Source organism: Protomyctophum bolini, assembly GCF_963924005.1.
Source record: "Protomyctophum bolini genome assembly, chromosome: 5".
In the NCBI taxonomy this organism is placed as follows: Eukaryota; Metazoa; Chordata; class Actinopteri; order Myctophiformes; family Myctophidae; genus Protomyctophum; species Protomyctophum bolini.
In genome coordinates this window covers 25,890,474-25,912,179 of record NC_137866.1, presented here as the reverse complement: position 1 = coordinate 25,912,179, position 21,706 = coordinate 25,890,474, and the positions used below count along the sequence as shown (strand labels likewise).

General features: G+C 39.5%; 1 protein-coding gene across 2 annotated transcripts; it reads left to right on the top strand.

Moving 5' to 3' along the window:
• The first annotated feature begins 4,300 nt into the window (after positions 1-4,300).
• LOC308315443 (protein-glutamine gamma-glutamyltransferase 2-like) lies at positions 4,301-15,655 on the top strand. 2 transcript variants are annotated; one of them, XM_080763416.1, is made up of 15 exons: positions 4,301-4,428; positions 4,873-5,058; positions 5,599-5,832; positions 6,964-7,082; positions 7,916-8,044; positions 9,539-9,710; positions 10,177-10,309; positions 10,568-10,671; positions 10,899-10,987; positions 11,959-12,112; positions 12,263-12,351; positions 12,581-12,764; positions 13,734-13,894; positions 14,247-14,383; positions 14,762-15,655. In XM_080763416.1, the coding sequence occupies exons 1-15, from the start codon at positions 4,419-4,421 to the stop codon at positions 14,913-14,915; spliced, it is 2,055 nt and encodes a 684-aa protein (XP_080619542.1). In that variant the 5' UTR covers positions 4,301-4,418; the 3' UTR covers positions 14,916-15,655. The 2 variants fall into 2 exon arrangements, with proteins under 2 accessions (XP_080619542.1, XP_080619541.1); XM_080763415.1 differs by having other exon boundaries at positions 4,308-4,428; positions 4,870-5,058.
• The last annotated feature ends 6,051 nt before the right edge of the window (positions 15,656-21,706 follow it).

Genomic DNA, 21,706 nt, shown 5'->3' with positions numbered 1-21,706 from the left:
TGTGACGGGTCAAGAGTAGGTCACTCTGACCATAAAAGCATTATTGACTTTTTTACCGATATCCCAATATTGTCCAACTCCTAATTTCCAATACCGATATCAACCGATTCCAGTGGTCGAAAAAGTACTCAAACTATTTACAGTACTTAAGTAAAAGTATAAATACTGCAATATAGAAATACTGTTACAAGTAAATTCAACGTGTACTTGAGTAAAAGTACAAAAGTATTGGTTTCAAAATGTACTCATTATGCAGAATGTCTCATTTCAAGTTTTCAAATGTTTAAATGTATTAAAGTCATTTGAAAATAGCAGATATACAAGCTCACAATGTGTCGCATTGCAACACACTGAGCTTGTAGATCTGCTATTTTCAAATGGCCAAAACATAGGGCTGAAATACATGTAGTGGAGTAAAATACAATAGTTGCCTCTGAGATGTAGTGGAGTAGAAGTAAAATAATTGGAAATACTGAATTAAAGTGCAAGATATGTACCTCAGAATTGTAGCCTACTTAAGTAGGCCTACAGTACTTAAGTAAATGTACTTACTTACGAAGTACTATCACTATCACTAAGTACATCACATAGATGTTGAGGCATATTTGCCAGTGCAGTTAAGCATAATTGCCTTGATGCCTGAGATAACGAGCACCAAGGAGGACCAGGTGCACACTGCAGTGCACAGACACACAGCAGTGCTGTAATGTGAAAAGCCCATATGGACTATTAAGGATTACTGTGAATATGGTAGGCTCACATTTCATACCACACACGCCATACAGTAAGAACTCATGTAACTTTAAAAAAACTTATTTTCTTTTTTACCTATACCGAATACCGATATTTTCCAATATACATTTTGTATGCATATCGGCCGATAATATCAGGAGGCCGATAATATCTGACATCCCTGCAATATTAAGATAATATTCAGAGAGACCGGTCCTGGTGTTATCAGTCAGCCATCTTTATTTTAGAACTACCTGTGTCCCACAGGGGGCAGTCTTATCTCTTATCACAACAATCCCTAATCATAATTTATTTCCTGCAATACTTGGCCTTTCTCAAACACAAAAAGGGATGGGTTAATCATGGTATTCTTTACAGAACTGTTTTTAGTGTGACAGGTTTCTCCCTCTGTAACAAGCCAACACACAACTGCATGGCTGCCCTAAACTTTTCCATTTCATGGACATTCAAATTGACTTTGACTTGGACCTCCAGTTCAAATAATTAACCCTGATATGAAAAGATGTGAATTTCAAGTTAAGTGATTTTTTGTGAATTTAACACCTGGAACTCCTTTGTCGATCCCTGTGGTCCCCGGACCCCACTTTGAAAACAACTCCCCTAAATCACCCGGACAGCTTCCGAGACAGATTTGCAGGTCCCCTGTCGTTTGGCAAAGCCACAAGGCTCTTTGCCAGAGAAATCCATTTTTTCTCGTTAGTCCATTGTCACATATTGTTTAAGTTTTGCCTTTTGAACAGTTAACCACTTTCAACTGGGTGTCCCTATTTTGGGCATGGCATTATGGTGACATTTCTTTATTTTTAATTCTACCTTTGTTTTTTTGTATAGGGCTTAAGTGGGCACAAATAGACAGTCTAGTGATATTTTAATCTGAATTTTGAGTTCCGTAAATGGGTCTATAATGTTCAGCTAAAGGGAGGCTCATACAACAGTTCAGAGATGGGGCACAGACCACTTAATATACTATTTGGGGTCCATCTTTGGTTCCAAATGCATCAATTTACCAGCTTTGCCATTGTGAAGAATGACGACAAACCTATTGTACAGTATAGTTATGATTGTAATGAAATACGTGATCTTTGTAAGATCATTCATGTTTCATTTTTATGTTGTCAGTATTTGGCCATGATGCTGTTTTATTTCTTCCTCAGAACCACTGTAACAGTAAATGGCAGGCATTCTTGCGCTTTCTCTCACATTTCACTCACACATGCCGTCACTCTACTTTAAAAAAAAAAACGTTTCTTCCTTTCAACTCACTGTGAACTATCAGTAACTTGGGGATGTGAAACCACACTAGCATGACTCAAATTTGCCGTAGCAAAAATGACACTTCCCTATTCCAGAGAGAGTACCATGGGAACTTAGACATGATTACAAGACTCACAGACTGTCATGCATTGTGGGGTTGAGTTTAGTCTAGTGTCTTATGCAGTTTGTCTTCTCATGACTTATTATATGCTATGTTTTACTCTAGCCCACTCTTTGAGCGCAGGTGCTCTTTGAAAACCAACAGACTCAAAAGGTAATGACCAACAAGCTGACGTGTTAATAGTGTTACTTACTGTAGGGATAGTGTTTTCAGCAAAGCGAGGATTATTTTAAGATTCGGTAGTTGGCTAAACATAGCATAGATTGCAGGACTAATATAAGTGTAATTCTAACATGAGTTCAGCATAACCACTGTGTCATGTTATTGCACAAGTGGTTGATTGATTATAAATGATTATAATCTATGTTGTGTTTTATGATTCCAGCTTTGTTTAACTTAAAAGTTTTGTTTAGTTCATTAATTTGCTAAATAAGAAAGATTTGTGATGTGATTTTATTTTTTAGTGTCACAGCAATATTCTTGCAACAACACCCAAATCAAAGTGAAAGTTTTTCCACAGTTTTGTTTATTCAAGATTTCAGGGTATACAGTAAATCAAATAATATAACAATATATGTGACACACCCATACGGAACATACCAAAAAGATAACATATATAAATGTCATAACCACCATATGCAAAATATTGTGGTAGCATATAAGAAAAATAAATGGTATAGTCCTATACTAACAGTGAAGTGACACTGATAGTTGTCAGTAACCTGAATCACATAATTCACATAACATGAATCAAGTTTTGAAACAAAGTGAAACTGAAAAATGAAAACTCCAAAGTTCACCCAGCAGTCAAAATGCTGACCTGATTAAGTTTGTAAAAAAGAATATGTTTGCATTGTAAAGAAAATTGCTGAATTATTTCAGTGAAATCTTCTGAAAAGATACATTGTAAAATGTAATTTATTAATCTTGTAAAAGTTTTGATTTCTTTATTATTACTTTTGACTTAAATCTCAGTAAATACATGCTGTAACAACTACAAATATACTATAAATTATTCATGGTGAAAAATGTTTTGCTGTAATATATGTTCCTACTCTTTCTAAAAAAAAACCTGTGTAAACACAACCTTGGCCATTCCTTCTCATCAGGCTTTGAGGTCCATTGTGTAGTAATCTGTGCATGCTGTGGTTTCTGAAGCGTGATGGTATATGGAGAGAACGGACGTACGTTCTCTAACACTAATCAACCCTTTCCAGCTCTGGATAAATGGAGGGGATTGTTCAGCCATTATGTAACTGGGACAACCCTCACATCAGCATCCTACATCCTATTTCTGGGCAACAAAAAAATGAGCTAAAGCTACATTGTGCAATACCTGAAACTGTTCCCCTGCTGGCTGGCCATGGTCTATGTTTATTGAACCAGAATGTTTGTCTCAAGCCAAGTTTATCTGTAGCACATTTTAACAACACGGCAATTAAAGTACTTTACACAACATTAAGAGCAAAATAAACACATTACAAAAAAGATTACTTTTTTTAATGGGTTTATTTTGCTCTTAATGTAGGCCTAATACAATTAAAATAGTTATTCAAGTGTTACAAGAATAGAAACTAGGAATACATTTAAATAAAACAAAAATAAGAGGATACAATTACAGTGCAGCACAAGAGTCATGTAAAATATGGAAGACTGGGATTTCAGGCCCAATACAGTCCATCATAAAACATTTAAACTTTTAGGCTAGATAACAGTATCACAAATTCGTAGGCTACTTAATCAAGTTGTGCGTCTGACAGCATTGCAGAATGTCAACAAACTTCTATGGAAACATACTTAATGGAAAATAATACAGGTTCTTATTCAGATAAATAAATAATAGTAAAGTGAGCCACAGTGTTCCGATAAGAGATCTAATAAATATGCAGTACTTTAGGGAAGTAATGAATAAATTAAGTTCAAGGGAAAGTAGGTCTACACTTTGTTTTAGCAAAACAAAAAAGAACAATAGTTTTCTAATTAGGCTACATTCCAATAAAGAAATTCCCATCATTCAGCAGAATGGGCTCCGGAGTTCGCTCCAATGGCAGGATAAAGAGGACGGGGGCTGAACCGCTATTCTTTCAACCCTTTCTGACTAAAAACGTCACAGAGGGGAAGGATCCTGGACATGCCGACAGGGGGACCTTCCTGCTCAGATTTCACATGCTACAAATATCCCTCACTGGCTGTTAGTCCGTAGGGGCCACGATTAACGAATAAGTTCTGTTTGCAGCTGAAGAACTCACCACATACAGAAGCCACTATATACAAGAACGTAACTGCAGATATGACTCAAGGTAAAACAAGAGCTGTCTTTCAACATTCAAAAAATATAATTTTAACTTTTGCACGTGTGTTTCTCTGTAAAATCATAACTCAGCAGAGAGTGCCGGTAGCAGGTGTCAGGTTTATAGTTGTATGAAATGTGGTCAGCAGGAATGTTAGGGTGACATTAGATAACACTCACATGTTGAACTAACACTCAGTTCATGAACTAAGTACAAAGTGGATCAAATTTACCTTGAATTTTTTATTTATTATAAGCCTACATGTTTTAATTAACAAAATATATCAGTGGAACTCAAAATCTATTCACATGCTTTTAGTAGGCTATGTTTTATATACACCAACCACTGTATTACTTCATTGTAGGACTACAATCTTTCTGTTTCATTTTTTACTTGAGCAAGTTGAATTGCTTAAATAAACTTGCCTTGTTCTTTGTTCTGTCCAAAAAGAAGCTATGGATATCGAGCGCTGGGATTTGGAGATTAAAGCCAACAACATCAGCCACCACACCGAGCTGAATGGAGATGAGCGTTTGATCGTCCGAAGAGGACAACCCTTTATTGTGAACTTATATCTGAAGCCTGGTGGACAGAAGTTCACCCCTGGCAAAACTAGCTTCACCCTCATAGTGGAGACAGGTACCAGCAATGTGGCTCCCACAGAACATGCTAGAGAGAGCGAGAGCGAGAGCGAGAGAGAGAGAGAGAGAGAGAGAGAGAGAGAGAGAGAGAGAGAGAGAGAGAGAGAGAGAGAGAGAGAGAGAGAGAGAGAGAGAGAGAGAGAGAGAGAGAGAGAGAGAGAGAGAGAGTGTGTGTGTGTGTGTGTGTGTGTGTGTGTGTGTGTGTGTGTGTGTGTGTGTGTGTGCGCGTGTGCGTGTGTGTGCGTGTGAAAGAGAGAAGCAATGACTACATGTTTTATATTGGTGTGTGTGAGGTCTGTTTAGTCTCTTGAGTGACACGTTGCTGGATCATGTTGCAGAGACAATACTTTGTCCTTAAATGTCCACACACCTTGTTGAAGCTCCTAAAATATTTGAATCCTGTGGAATGTGTTTGGAATAAACTTGTTGGAGTACATAAAGAATAGAAAGTGTGTGTGTGTGTGTGTGTGTGTGTGTGTGTGTGTGTGTGTGTGTGTCCATACACTGTGTTCATCTCACTGCCTGCTCACTCCATCAGGTCCCTTACCCAGGAAAGAGTCCGACACAAAAGTTTGCTTTGGTCTGAGAGACTACACAGTCGACACGGAATGGAGTGCGTCCGTCAGTAATGGTCCCACAGAGGACGCAGTGTCTGTGTCCATCAGTTCCTCCCCCAACGCCCCCATAGGACTCTATTCTCTAACTCTGGACCAGGAAGGAACAAAAACCAGACTTGGGGAATTCATCTTGCTCTTTAATGCTTGGTGTCCCAGTAAGTACTAAACTACACGCATGTGTGTACACAAACACACACACACACACACACACACACACACACACAATTCTACCACCAGTAAGACGCCTGAGGGCGAGAAGCGACCTCGCCCCGTGCACACTGCACACATCCGCCTCATTGACGGCAGACTGCTGGGCGAGCACTGGCACTTTGGCTGCCAGGCGCGGCTGCACTAATAACTTTGGGGCAGGCCCGTCTAGAGTTTGAATGGACAGGTGGGCCTGTTGAGAACTTTAGTTTTCGCCAGCTGCCGGGTTCGGCTGCACTAATAACTTTGGGGCAGACACGTCTAGAGTTTGAAATTTGAATGGGCAGGTATAAGTCAAAAGGGAGACATCAAAGAGGAAGGATGGATGGAGAAGGATCAACATATGGAATGGAGATCTAAGGGTTTGAGATTTGAGGTCAGATGTAGAGTTGCTGGCCAATATTGATGACATCAGGGATCTCCATATATGGGCTTAACTGTGACTGCAGGTCGCATTTACCTGATGATGTCACATGATGTCACGAGAGCTGGGCACCATATATGGTGCCCGACCAACACACCAACTGACGGGAAATGCGATTCTATAGTTAACTGCGACTTTTGGCCTTTGGCCTGTGGCCTGTGTCTATGCACACTTCCTTTATTTTAGCAACAGCCCTTTTGGGCACTTTGCAGGAACAGCAGCAGCAGTGAGGGGTTAAATGTCTTGCTCAAGGGCGCCTCAGTAATTATAATGAGAAGAGGACAGGATCATCTGCTCTATTGATATTATTTGATGATATCGCAATTATCAGAAAGGGGATTCTTAGCTTTCTAATGATGCCAGTGTTAAGTTACCCATTTTGACCTGAGATCAGATTCTAAAAATGTCTTCTACTTCCTGACAGTTTTCTGAAAAAGCTATGTTTCTATGTCAGTCGTTCGATTTTTCAAAAATAGCAGACCTACAAGCTCGTAGCGCGCCACTCGGTGGCGTGCTATGAGCTTGTAGATCTGCTATTTTTCAATAGCTAAAGCATAACATAATGCTAACACCAAAAGGGGTTCCCGCCCAGAATGGGTTTACCGGTACTTTTAATGTTTGTGCTCAATGCTGTTTTGTTTGTACTTGCTCATAGGAGATGCTGTTCACATGAGGAATGAAGAAAAGAGGCAGGAATATGTTTTAGCTCAACATGGGTTTGTCTATAAAGGCACACCCAAGCGAATCAAGGGGACACCATGGAACTTTGGGCAGGTATATTAAACAAACTCATCTAGATTACCATACTTTATTTTATTTCATTTTTGTCACGCTAACCTAAGCTTGTAGTTAGGAACCAGCGAAGCAGGAAAGCAGGCAGCGGGAGTCGTAGAAACGATACTTTTACTAAACTTTAAGGCAACGCATGATTACGCCTCGCAGGGCAGGAACAACAGAAAGTAATACTAAGAAGCCACACAGTACAAACTGAAAGCCACACAGAGAACAGGAAGGCAATCAGTTAAATACCATTGTCCACACATAGGCCTGACTCACACGGTCACAACAGATTGATGTATAGCTGATGCATGATACTTGTTTACTGATGCAAGCTCTCAATGCATTTCCAATGGGAGTCACATGGTTTGACACAACATTTTTATTGTATGAGGCGGAGGGGGGCAGTCGAAACACAGCCGAAAGCCATACAACAAAAATGTTGTGTCAAACCATGTGACTTCCATTGGAAATGCATTGGGAGCTTGCATCAGTAAACAAGTCTCATACATCTAGCATGCATCAATGTTGTATGCTAGATCGAAAGGTGTGTTTGCAGGAGTCTCTCAGGTAGGATGGGGGCGGGGAAACACAAACAGGGCAGGCAGGGGAGAATGTGGGTGGCGGTCCAGGCAAGGCACGTTCTGGGACAGAGAGGCAATTTTAGGAATAGCAAAAGTTTTCATTCCGATATTCAACTTTTAAAACATTCAACAACACTAAAATGTAGGAATCAAATCCCTTTTATACCAAAGTGTGACAGAACAAGTCTGATAGGGACACAAACTATTGAAGAGCTTTTATTTGCAAATGTGTCCATTTCTTTGCAGTTTGAGACCGGTATTCTGGATGTGTGTCTCAAGATCTTGGATGAAAATCCTAAATTTGTGGCTGATGCTGATCAGGACACTTCTGCCAGGAGGAACTCTGTCTATGTGACCAGGGTGCTGAGTGCCATGGTGGGTCTGTGTCTGGTCTGTGTAAGAGTGTGTGGATCAGTGATTGGATGGAATGATTGATGGATGCAAAGATAGACAGACAGAAGGCAATGCAAATTTATTTCTATAGCACATTTCAACATTTCAAGGCAATTCCAAAGTGATTTACATAAAAATATTAAGAGCATTAAGAAACATATTATAAAAGAGCACTTTAATACACTTAGTAAAAAGTTCAAAGAGTAGAACATTTGAATAAATTCAAATAAAACACAGCAGCACAATAATCTAAATCCTCAACAACGTTGCAGGAGGTTTTATGGATTATCTGGAATGTGAATTGAATGTGCACCATATTAGTCTGTGAATAGTATAATTCTTTACAAAAAAAGGGAAAAAAAGAAACGAAAACATTGCCAGGATACCCCATAAATTGCTGTTACTCAGATACACACTGTCTATGTGACCAGAGTACTGAGTCTGTTTAAACTGGATGGATGGATGAATGGATGGATGAGTGAATGGCAGAGTATAATAATTAGGGAGTTAGTGGGTAGACCAGTGCACTGGAACCATCCTGCACTTAGTGAGCCCCATGTAACCAAGCTGTGAATAGTCTTTTGAGTCGTTACAAAAGACGTTACCATGGTACCACAGCAAGCACTCAGTGTCTGCCCTTTCAGATTATCTTTTACTACTGGATACACTCTTCAGAGTTTCTCTACACCCTGTTGAAGTTGAAGAAAAGAGTTTAGATTTCTGGGGGTTCCAGCGGGTCCCCTGCAGCAAAATGAGGAACAGTTTAACCATTTAAGCCCTATTTTATCCATCATCAGAAAATGAGTTGCGCAAGCTTGTAAATCGGAGACTATTTTTAAACATTTATGAAGATATTTGACTATAACGACCAAAATAAGGACCCATATTGAAAGTGGTTAATTTCACTTATTATTTCACTGGCTAGAAGTTAGTCCATCGTGAGAATGTATAAGAATGACTATTCACTTTCACCTTTGTACTAAATCAAATTTAACAACAAGCATCTTGTTAACACATATCGATTTTGTCGTGAACCTGTTTGAGAACTAGGCTACTTCCTTAAGGAAGACCTTATAAAACATGACTCATGATAGCCACACAGCCTTACGATGAATCTGAATTCCAGGGCTATTTCAGGTCAGCTTTGACAGCCATGGTGGTAATGTGCTCTATACTTAGACTGTTAGACTGAACTGTGTATACTTCAAAAAACAATTTAACAAATAGATGTATAGTATGTATGAGAATATGATGAAGTTTACTTGTGATATACCAACATATGGTCTACTCTACATCTTTCCCTCTCTAACTTGCCTTTCAATCATTCTGTCTGTCTATGTGTCTCGTTCTCTCTCTCTCTCTCTCTCTCTCTCTCTCTCTCTCTCTCTCTCTCTCTCTCTCTCTCTCTCTCTCTCTCTCTCTCTCTCTCTCTCTCTCTCTCTCTCTCTCTCTCTCTCTCTCTCTCTCTGCCCTCAGATCAACAGCTGTGATGATAGGGGTGTGTTAGTGGGGAACTGGAGTGGTGACTATGAGGATGGAGAACACCCAGGCCACTGGATAGGCAGTGGAGACATCCTAAGAAAGTGGGCCGAGAGTGGCTCTGTCAGCTATGGCCAGTGCTGGGTCTTTGCTGCCGTTGCATGCACAGGTGTGTGTGTGTCGTGTGTGTGTGTGTGTGTGTGTGTGTGTGTGTGTGTGTGGATTTTATCCAGATACACTGTGCATGGGGTAGTCATTCATTCATTCATTAATTCCAATTGTCATTAATACATCGATCGGCTTTAAGGGCAACCAATAAATGCACTATAACCACTTGCTCCTCCTCCACACTTTTCAAATCTGACTCCCATCATGTTTCACATTTTTCCTGTCCCTGCTCAGTTTCACTCTCCTATCTAAAGTAAAAACACCTGCATGTTTCTAATCTTTGTTGCCTCATAAAATTGCCCTTTATCTTGACCCTAAAATAGTATCTTACCATTGAGCCTATCTGCTTCCTGTCTGTCACTTTATTTGATGTTTGTATTGCTTAACCTCCACAAGACTAGAGTTATCTCAAGTATCTTTTTCAATACCCCATTTGTTGACGTGTGACTTTCCCTTCTCTCCGCAAGTGTCCCGGGCACTGGGTATCCCCTGTCGAGTGGTTACTAATTTTGGATCAGCACACGATACGAACGCCAACCTGTTAATAGAGAAATTATACGATGAGGACGGGAAACCACTTGATGATGATGATTCTATATGGTATGTGTTTAGTTACAGTATATTATTAAGGCAATGTATACTTTGTTGTACGGCCATTTTAGTTGTTGACAATCCGTTATTTTAACCCAGGGGCACAATCGCATGACAAAGTATATGTTTAGTTACTTCTCAATCTCTCTCCATCTATCCATCATCTGTCTACCACAAACCTAACAGAACAGCAATTTTCAGTATATTTCAAATTAAATAATCTATTAATGCATTGTTATGTACCTTATATCTTAAAAACATGAACAGGAACTTTCACGTGTGGGTGGATAGTTGGATGAGGCGACCTGATCTGGGTCCAGAGTTTGATGGATGGCAAGCCAGTGACCCCACCCCACAGGAGAAGAGTGAAGGTGACACACAAAACAACATTTTGAAATGAACTCGTACATTTTTAAGTTGACGATATTTTGACTTTTGTTGCCTGTCCGTTGTTCTGTTTTATCTAATGTAATAGATAAAGTTAACGGATTTCTGTATGTCTGTGAGAATCAAATTAGAATACCGGTAGAACGGAATAGAAAGTTGCATTCTATGTTTGAACTATAAAGTCTGTCTTTGGTCTCTGTGTGTCTGTCAGGTGTGTATTGTTGTGGACCTGTTCCTCTCAACGCCATCAAAGAAGGTGAGATGACCAAGAAGTATGATGCCCCCTTTGTTTTTGCTGAGGTGAGTTTGTTCCACAGCTTCTTGTATTACATTTGAAGGAAAACACCATAAATGGGTAGAATATTTAATCCTGCATATTTTGTAATAATGGAAATTAATTAAAACCTTAAACGTACAGTATTTATTTTTCCACTAACAAAAATGTAGTAAATAATCAATGTTGATAACATTTCTTTTCAAAACATACAGTACTGAGGAATAATAAGTATAACTGACATAGCTGGAAAATGGTAACATTTAACCACTGGACCCACTGAAAACTCTCCAATTAATTTCTCCCATATTCATAGAATCAAAGGTTTTGTCATAGCTTGATTCTAGGCTTAAAATAATTGTTAAATAGTTTTGTAAATCTCTAGGAAAAAATTATGGCCGACTTTTCAGTGGGTCCAGAAAGCCACGCCCACTGCTATGCTCTATAGTCTATATACTTTGTTGTAGTCAAATAGTGAAGATCTGTAAGCTTACAAGGCACCATCTTGCTACATGTTGTGAGCATGTACATCTGCTAGTTTTGACATAATGTTAAAGGAGCAACAGTGCCACCATGTGGAACAAAATGTATGACTGGTTATTTATGTTTATGCCTATTGCCTAGTAGGACTTCCTCACTAGGAATCATGTATAGTATACCATGACATGATAGATATTGATTTTTTGTCACAATGCTTGGAAGACATACAATTATTAAACTGTGATATTTATGCAAAAATAAGTATTGTCTTTCCACAAGCTTATACATGTAGGGCCTACATCCATCCATTGATGGATCATAGGCCTGTACAGTAGTCTACATACAGTATATATATTTATATTTAGATATCCCTAATGCAAAGGCTGATGATCCATTTTGTATCCTGATTGAGTAATAATTTAGACATTTTAAATGTTTTGTTTTGTTTTCAAATGTCTGACTGATGACATCACTATCAGGATGTCATCTTCATGATTGTATTTGTATTTGAAACCAGGTTAACGCTGATGTTGTGGAGATGGTGCAGCTCGCAAGTGGAGAGCTTTATCAGTTCAGTACAGAAACCAAATCTGTTGGAAGGTGCATCAGTACCAAGGCTGTGGGCAGTGATACAAGACAGGACGTCACACACCAATACAAGTATCCTGAAGGTACTGTACGGGCCTACCACTCACGCACGCACGCACGCACGCACGCACGCACGCACACACACACACACACACACACACACACACACACACACACACACACACACACACACACACACACGCACTCATTTGTTTTTTCAAAATGTTTTTCAGGGTCAAAGGAGGAGAGGCGGGTCTTTGAGAAGGCTCGACACACCAACAAGCTTCAGCAGCGAGGAGAGGAGCCAGGCATCCAAGTCAAGGTTCTCTATCAGACAGACAGACAGACAGACAGACAGACAGACAGACAGACAGACAGACAGACAGACATGAATTAAAATGTAATTCATATAGTAGAGAATGAGATATTATGAACACTCAGGAATTTTCTGTGCAATATTATTATTATATTTTATTCTTAAAGAACAATTTTAGCAGCTTGGACATTATATTTATACTTTATACTTATATTTGTTCCATTCTACCTTTAAGATCAAGCTGGCTGATAACATGACCTTGGGCTCAGACTTTGAAGTGTATGCTCGCATCGCCAACAACACCATGGAGGCCAAGGTCTGCAGCTTCATGCTATTTGCCTTCACCGTCAGCTATGATGGTAAACGAGGAGAGCCCTGTGGATTCACCTCAGAAAAAGTGGAGTTGTCAATTGGGGAAGGTAAGTTATAACCACTTAAACCCTACAGTATATACTTGACCAGGATCCCACAGGAGTGTCGTTTCTCCGCTCCTTTTTTCCTCTTGACCAAATCTCTTTGCAGAGAATAGGTGATCTGTCACATCAGAGAGGTTTGATCCCTGAGCTGGATCCCTGCATGGACAGGTCGAGCCCAGACCCAGGGGCCAAAACGTCAGGGGGCTCTCTAAAACATTGGGCCAACTTAGGTGGCAAACTGAGACCCACTTATTTTCAGAAGCTGAACTAAAAATATCCCACACGTAGAGATACTTTTTATGAACAGGCAAAGTAAGCAATTCAAGATTGTCCAAAGGACCCCATTGGATTTTTCTTGTGAAAGGCTAGATATTTCGTTTTGCTGTCCTTGTGTGGTTGCCCAGGGCCCTGGTCCATACTAGAGAATAAATTTGTTGTTGATGGCACATGGCCAACACATTCTCACATTCTTTGCGTCAAACGCTTCAAATGCATGACGAGTTGGACAGATTTGACCATGCAGCACACAGCACCCGTTTAACATGCCTATCGCATGGCGTGTTGACAAGGACATGACGATTTACTGCCTATATCGGCAGAAGTGGACTTTGCACCTCTTGACAGGGCTCGGCCAACAACTCGCTTGGGGATGCCTTTACAGGGCTCCAGTCCATCTTGTTTTAAAACAGCGCTAATGGCAACCTACAGTATGGGAGTGAGTGAGTTGACAGTTCAGAGTTCTATTCTATTAAACTGTGTAGTGTTTAGTTAGTTTGAAGTATCATAACTCTACCCATACTGATGTTCTTCTGATGTTGGCGGTACTGGATATGAGTCACAACCACACAGCATGCCTTCTCACTTCCCTTGTAATCTGCAGCTCTCTCTCTCTCTCCACTGTTTAAGTCTAGTAAACATGAAAGATTATAAGACCATTTCTATTAGTGATGCACTTTTTCTGTCTTTCCTCAGAGAAGCACACCCCCCTCAAACTGAAATACACCCATTATGGTCCAGCGCTCACCCCTGATAGAATGATCAAACTGTCAGCCTTTGCCATAGACAAGGAGACCAGGCAATACCACAAGGCTGACAAGACCATTGTTCTGGATGAACCAGATCTAGAGATTAAGGTATGGAAGGATTGATAGAGGCTAACACAGACTATTAAGACGTGAATGGTGGTTGAATCAGGCTGAAGAAAAAGAAAGGAAGCAACTTAAGCAAGCACTCAGTTGAGTAGTTCAACGTAATAATATTTTGGGCGTACAGTTGTCCACTGTACCACGACATCAAAGACACATACTTCCCACAGCATTGGTACATAAGCAGATTCTGATTTTCAATTTTAGATCATTTGTCTCTCATTTTTGTTTTAATTGTATTGTTTAACTTTTTGCTTTGGCAATGTAAACATATGTTTTCTCATGCCAATAAAGCCCTTTGAGTTGAATTGAACTGAATTCTGATTATCTTAAAAAACAGCTTCTGGGCGAAGCCACAGTGAACGAGTCTACAACAGCAGAGCTATTCATGATGAACCCTCTACCAGAGCCCCTCAAGGACTGCTGCTTTAATGTTGAGGGAGTGGGCCTCACACAGGGCAAGATGCTCACAATGAAGTATGTCATGAGTACTCAGTTCAGAGAACTTGAATGTCAATCCATTCACTGTGTAAATGCAAAATGTGGTTCTGTTACAATAACATGATTCACTGCACTGGTTATTTGCAATGCTTCCTGCCTCTATTATTTCTCTTTTCTAAAAAACATTTTCCTATACCCTTTGTTTATCTTTCCATTACAAATATTGATTGATATAGGCTACTGTACTTTAATAATGACATCAATGATAATAATGTGATGTCTCGTCTCGTCTCGTCTCTTCTCTTCTCTTCTCTTCTCTTCTCTTCTCTTCTCTTCTCTTCTCTTCTCTTCTCTTCTCTTCTCTTCTCTTCTCTTCTCTTCTCTTCTCTTCACATTCTGTTCATCTTCCTCCAGGGTTGGAGCTGTGGGTGCCAAACAAGAGGCCAGGGCCAAAGTTGAGTTCACTCCAAGCAGTGGGGGAAACACTGTGCTTTTCGTGAACTTTGACAGTGACAAACTGAAGAACATCCAGAGCTCTATCAAAGTTGTGGTCAAGGACACAGAGTGATGAAATGTATCTCAGGGAAAGGGACTGAATATGAGACAGAATGCATACAATTTACCCCAGACTAACACAGAATAGATCTGACAAATTTACACTGAATTTAAATAATTAATCATTAATATCAAGAAATGTATTCATATAAATAGCAATACATCCACATATTCAACCATTCTATCTCTTATCTTAGTCAGAGGGACAGATAAAGCCCTTGTTCTGATGATTAAAGAATAAAGACATGATGGTATATGTGCTATGGAGGGCCTTGTAATTAATTAAAATACTTTTAAAATGTATTCTAGAACAATTTAGACCATTTAGACTTCGTTAGAGGTGAGGCAAAACCTGGCAATATGCTGAATAAAATGCAATTACTCATAGCCTATAGAAATAGATTGTTGTACTGCTTGTATAAATTGTACAATGGAGTCAGGACTCAGGAGTCAGGAGTCAGGACCAATGACTACAATTGGTGTCCGATCAGCATTAATTTACCCATAGGGAGTTATGGGCCTTGGATTTCAGAAAGGCAAATTTGTAAGATAGCCTGCCTGCTGTAAATAAGGCTAAAATACAAGCAGAATAGAGGCTATGTGGCTATGTGCATGACATCATCAATCCCGGAAGTTAAGTGGGAACGCCTACTGAGTGGCCAAAAATGACTTTCTGGCCATGACAGCCCATAGCCTACATTCAAACAGAAAAGTTGTATTTGATTGCATTAAACAACGTTAAACAACATTAAACTCACTTTGTCACTCACTTTTCCACTCGATTTTGCCATTCACTTTCTGAATCACTGTATATGTTTTTTTCCCCTTTTTACCTCCTCTATGATGATTTCCTATTTTTGGCTATATAGAAGTGTATATTCGTATGTCTCTAAATGTTTTGATGAATTGAAAATGATGGGCCCTTTTGTACATTATATTCAACAGGTACAGAGGGGAAAGAATGTAGGCCTACAGCAGTGATACTCAACCTCAGGCATGCGGGCCACATCAGGCCCGCGGGACCATTATGACTGGCCCACCAATGAAAATCTAAAAAAAAGAAGAAAAAAAAATCTGGAAAATGAAATAAAAATAAATAAATCTGAATTACTACATGAATTACATTATTATAAGTAATACTATTAGAGTTGTACTATTACTCGAACGAAAATAAAAGCTTGGGGGGGGGGGGAGATGCAATGCAAATGAAAGACATATACTGTGTATCCCTATTCCCTGACATAATTTTATAGCTAAACGGACAGAATTCTATTTTATTTGAATGATGAAACCCAGCTGCCATTAATAGTTGGAAATGGAAATTGCGGAAATTGCGGAAATTGCGGAAATGGTGGAAATGGAAATTGCGGAAATGGTGGAAATGGAAATTGCGGAAATTGCGGAAATGGAAATTGAGGAAATTGCGGAAATGGAAATTGCGGAAATTGCGGAAATGGAAATTGCGGAAATTGTGGAAATGGTAATTGCGGAAATTGCTCTTCACTTATAGCTATCTATTTTCAGGTAGATTGTTTTATTTTACTCAGTCAGCCATATCACTACTAATTTTTTTTCATGAAAATGGAGTTTCTAGGTCAAAGTGCTTTTTTGACGTGCCATAACCTGCCATTGAGCCCCATTATACATTTCTCAAATTTGAAAGCACTATATCTCTAACTATGAAACATTTCAAAGATTCCTTTTCAGGCAAACATGTCCACCGTAAGATGAACCTAAGTAGGCTAAAATGGGGTTTCTAGGTGTAAGTATGTAGGACTAGTAGCATGCCAAAGTTTGTGCTATTGCCATAGAGAATGCATTGGGCGTTTAAGTTAAAAAACTCAGAAACTATAAAACATTTCAAAGTAAAACTTTCCAGCATGTGTCTCCACATTAAGCTGAATAATAAAAAGTGTGAATGGAGTTTCTATAGGTGAAAGTAATTTTTGACGTGCCAATGTTTGCCATTGAGCCCCATTGTAAATTTGAAAGCACTATATTTCTAAAACTATGAAACATTTCAAAGATTCCTTGTCAGGCAAACATGTCCACCGTAAGACATAATAAAAAGTGTGAATGGAGTTTGAAACAAATGAAAAATCCTCGTTTTTCATCATTTTGGACCATGGGCTATAGCCCATATCGTACGGCATACTACAGCACGCCGTTTTTCATCATTTTTGAGGATTTGAAAAAAATAAAAAATAAAAAAAAAACGATGGGTTATAGCCCATGTTTTTTGAAATTTTGGAGAAAAAACATTATCCTCGTTTCTCATCATTTTGGACCATGGGCTATAGCCCATATCGTACGGCATACTATAGCACGCCGTTTTTCCTTTTAGGCTCCAAGCCAAATTAAAAATGGAATGAATATTACCATCCCAACTCCAAACTCAGTGACCGAATCCAGCTTGCACTACTAAATTGCTGGGCAGGAATCCTGTGACTGTGCAAAACAAATGCTTGGAATGGATTCAGAATGATGAAAACCACCTAGCTTGACACGTCACATGCTATTTAAAGCTTACTGAAATTTAGAACATTTTGCCTTATATTGGTTGTTGATGGTACCCCAACTTTCAGCAGCTGTCGAAAATTCCCCTAGGGTGGTTGAATATAAACCAATGTGGGATATGTTAGTAGACACCTTTACAAACACATTGGTGAAGAAAGTTCTTGGTAAGAAATGTATTCCCAGATTTGACTGGTAATACTGATAATATATTCCCTGACTATAAAGGCATAAAAAGCCCAAAATACTGTAAATCTTAAAAGAATATATAATAATAATGACCTGCTCCACATCTTCTTTCATATAGTAGTATTTTGACATTTCACGTTTCATAAACGGTAAATAAATTCCAAACATGAGCAATTGATGTGAAATGCGTACAGGTTAGTGTAGACCGCTTACAGAGTGAAGAATGCATGTAGCCTAAACCGTTTTAACGAGGTGTCAAAAAACTGATTTTAAAATATATCGTGTTCTCCTGATACTGTAAACTTTACAGTATCAGGAGAACACGATATATTTTATCGTGTTCTCCTGATACTGTAAAGTTTAAGTTGTAAAGTTTAACGCTCTCTCTCTCTGCATTTAAGTGAAACAACTACAAGTAATATATATATTTTGGAAAGGGGTTCTAGTAAAGTGAACAACACCCTAGCCTAAACCCCTCTGTTCACTGTTACATTTGAATAACAGCACTCAAAAAATGCAATGCAATCAGTCATTGCAACTGACAAAACAATATGCACTTATAAGCAAAGAGGCTACGAGATGTGTGTGTGCTGGTGAATGTCTACCAAAGTGACATAAAGAGGAACCAGAGAGAGAATGCTAATTCTTAAATTGTAAAGACAGTGTCTGCTACCATGCTACTGTATGTTTTTGCAGGGTAAGTACAACCTAAGGCAAATAATGTAGCACATTTGTCATCAGTGCAGATGGTAGAGGGGTACAGTGTATTAACCCTTTTTCTGAAATAGGCCTACCTATGTTTCTGTATCAGTGGTGCTCAATATTTCATGTCAAGGACCCCAAAAATTATCTGTGTTTGGCCATCGACCCCCATCTGAAAACGTTGTTCCAGGAACATGTTTCAGGCACATTTTCACGATTTTCAAAAATAGCAGACCTACAAGTTCATAGCGTGCCACTCGGTGGCGCGCTATGAGCTTGTAGATCTGTTATTTTTCAAAAGGTAAATTATAACATAATGTTTAAAACACCAAAAGGGGTTCCCACCCAAAAAGGGTAAAAAAAATGATTTTAATATTTTTTTACTTTGCATGCCTGATGTAGCCACCATATTTAATGAATAAAAAGTTTGGTTCCAGGGATTCCGGAACTCAGGAGGTTGGAATCTGATCAGGTCTGCAGTCAACCAGCCGAGAGACGCCGCTGCCTTCCTCGCGATGCCCCAACGAGGCTGATGACATGTTGGGGAGTGAATTAGCTGGTTCGGAGCTTAATTTTCCGAATGGCTGAAAGCATTTTCTCTAAAGTATTTACAGTATTTCTGAGAGCATTCCTCTATAGTTCTAGGTAGTTTATACCATTTAGACCTGAGGACGATTCTACAAATGTCTTCTAAATCATGACAGTTTTCTGAAAAACCCCATGTTTCTATAATAAGTGGTTGTCAAACTATTTCATGTCAAGGAGCCCCAGAGTTTTCTGTATTTGGCCGCCGACCCCCATCTGAAAAGATTTGAGTTGAAAACGTTCGTTCTGAAAGAATATAATTATATTCCAAGATTTGCGACACATCTTCACAATTTTTGGGTTATTTTTCATCTATCACTAGATATATGGACATACAGTATGATTGTTTTTATTGAGTCTGTAAATATCTTCTGTCATATACTCATATTGTATCTTGGATCAGCCGGCCCTGTCCAGCTGGTACAGATTGATCTATATGTAGCCCAGTGGCATATATGCCTGTAGTTCTATGTAAATCCACCAGGTGGCACTGTCACTTTAGGAGTGCCATGTTCTGGGGGTCAAGGGTTACACTGAAAAAAACGTCTTGAATAATAAGAAGCAACCTGCGTTTGTGGGGTTTCTTTGAGAAGATCTTGATGATTGTAAACAAGAGGTGAAAGCTGAACTAGTAACTATAGTAACTCAACTTGGTTGAGTTTCTGTGTCTTTGTACTGTCTTGGAAAGGGGTGAAGCTTGGGGGACCAGTGTTTGCTCAGTGTGTGAGTTGGCCGTTCCTCACACTGTTTGTGATAGAGCCACTACCGTATTTAGTTTAGGTTTATTTTATGTTACAGGCTTGCATGCCATATTTGCCAAACTGTGGCATTCTTTACACAAATAAGATACACCAACACCAACTTCTTGGGAAATAAAGAACCCCAATATATGTCTGTGTCCTGTGCCCTATTTGCCAGGTTACATATAAGGCTATTATGGGCCATTAGATTGTTTTATTACTGTCTGGAAGTATATCAGTTACCTTATCCCTCTTCGCTATACCAACATTTCATTGCATATTCCATAGGATAATGTTAATTAAAATGACTCCTATATCTCTAGACTTTCCATCTACATCCCTCTCCACAACTATTAATAGACTACCACAGTGTGTGTGTGTGTGTGGTGCACACAGCTGTGATGATCAACAGTGGATGATCCAATCACTTATCACTCTGACCAACGGACCAATGACGGACGGACTAGTTGAACAGGTGACCGGATCCAGTGGCCGTGGCTTTGGATTTAAATAAGTGGCCATGTTGTTTCCCAGCATGCAGTTTGGTTTGGGAGCCACTGAGCTAGGCTGGTTCACTGACTGCATGCTTTCTGGGAGCCATGCTGTTTGTTCCAAGGTATGTTTGAGAAAACACGGTTTTATCCTTGAACACTGTTGTATAAACATTAGAGGATTGAACACTGTTGTATAGACATTAGAGGATTTATAGGACGTTATTGTGACACTAAATGGACAATGTCAGAAACACTTGTGTTTGTTTGCCCCCCTCCATCAAACACAAATGTTTGGTCAAACCATGTGCCTCCCATTGGAAAGGCATTGAGGCGGCCATCAAACACAGGCAGAGCACAGAACATGTTTGTGTTAATGAGGCCTTGGGCCTCTATCTCACAAAAAAAACCATTTGTCTTGTCTGTTTAATGGCCGCCCCAATGCATTTCCAATGGGAGGCACATGGTTTGACCAAACATTTGTGTTTGATAGCCGTGTTCTGAACCCCCTCCATGAAACACAAATGTTTGGTCAAACCATGTGATCTACAAGCTCACAATACATTGTGATGTGACACATTGTGAGCTTTTAGATCTGTTATTTTCAAAAGGCCTCAGTAGAGGATAAAGTGAAATATCCCTTTATTATATGAATTTTACAATGTATGAAATCTGGATAAAGTGTAATGTTTTTTTTTTTTTGTGTCTTACAGGTTAATCATGTGACCTTGGTGTCATGTGTGACCTTGGATGGGGTCATCAGGAGATGGCTGGTATTGCTAATAGAGTGTCTACTCGGTTGAGCTGAAACTTCTAACGGTGTCAACGAACGCTCTTCCTGAGATTACGAGGCGAACGGTGACGATCGGGACGTATTGTGCCATACAACCTTCGCGGCTCTATTAATACCGGCTATCTTCAACCGAGCGACGGAAGCCCCACCACGGTACGTACCGGGATTGCATGTGGCTGTAGGGGAAACTAGGGCAAAATGTCATCCTGTAGGCCGACAACTAATGTTTCCTATTTTCCCTGTCATTTCAGAACGTGAAGCTGACAAGGCGACGTCTGTATTGAAGGTACGAACTCTATGCTGTTGCCGCTGCTGGGTGCTGTTAGCAGTGGAGGTTGGTAATGAACCTTTTGATTCCTGCTGCTTGTGTAAGTGGGCTACATGCTACCATAGGCTACCGTAGGTTGTCATTTGCACCGTGTATCGTTTCACATCATTTGTGTATAATGCCACTCTACATCACATGCCACTATGGGCTATGTGATGTTTGTGTAGGCATGTGATTTATTTATCGTTTAACATAATTTACGGGTAAAGCTTTCACGTCACATCACATATGTATGTTCTGTTCTAGTGTCTCCTTTCTCTTCTTTGCTTTTAAGAAAGTTATTTATTTTGGTCGTCTCATAAAAAAACCCACTTTCTTTCTCCTTGCCTATCTATTGCCCTAGTTCTTCACTAGTGGACTGTGTACAAATGTGATGTGACTTATGTCCGGTATCATTATGGTAGCATGTAGCCTGCTTAACACTGTTTACAGCCTTCTATGCTGTAGATCTGTCCACACTAA

What these genes read in the sequence shown, in the direction of transcription:
- LOC308315443 (XM_080763415.1), top strand. An exon ending in CCAGGGTGCTGAGTGCCATG is followed by an intron (nt 8,045 to 9,538) that starts GTGGGTCTGTGT and finishes CTCTGCCCTCAG; the next exon opens with ATCAACAGCTGTGATGATAG. An exon ending in GGAGTTGTCAATTGGGGAAG is followed by an intron (nt 12,765 to 13,733) that starts GTAAGTTATAAC and finishes GTCTTTCCTCAG; the next exon opens with AGAAGCACACCCCCCTCAAA.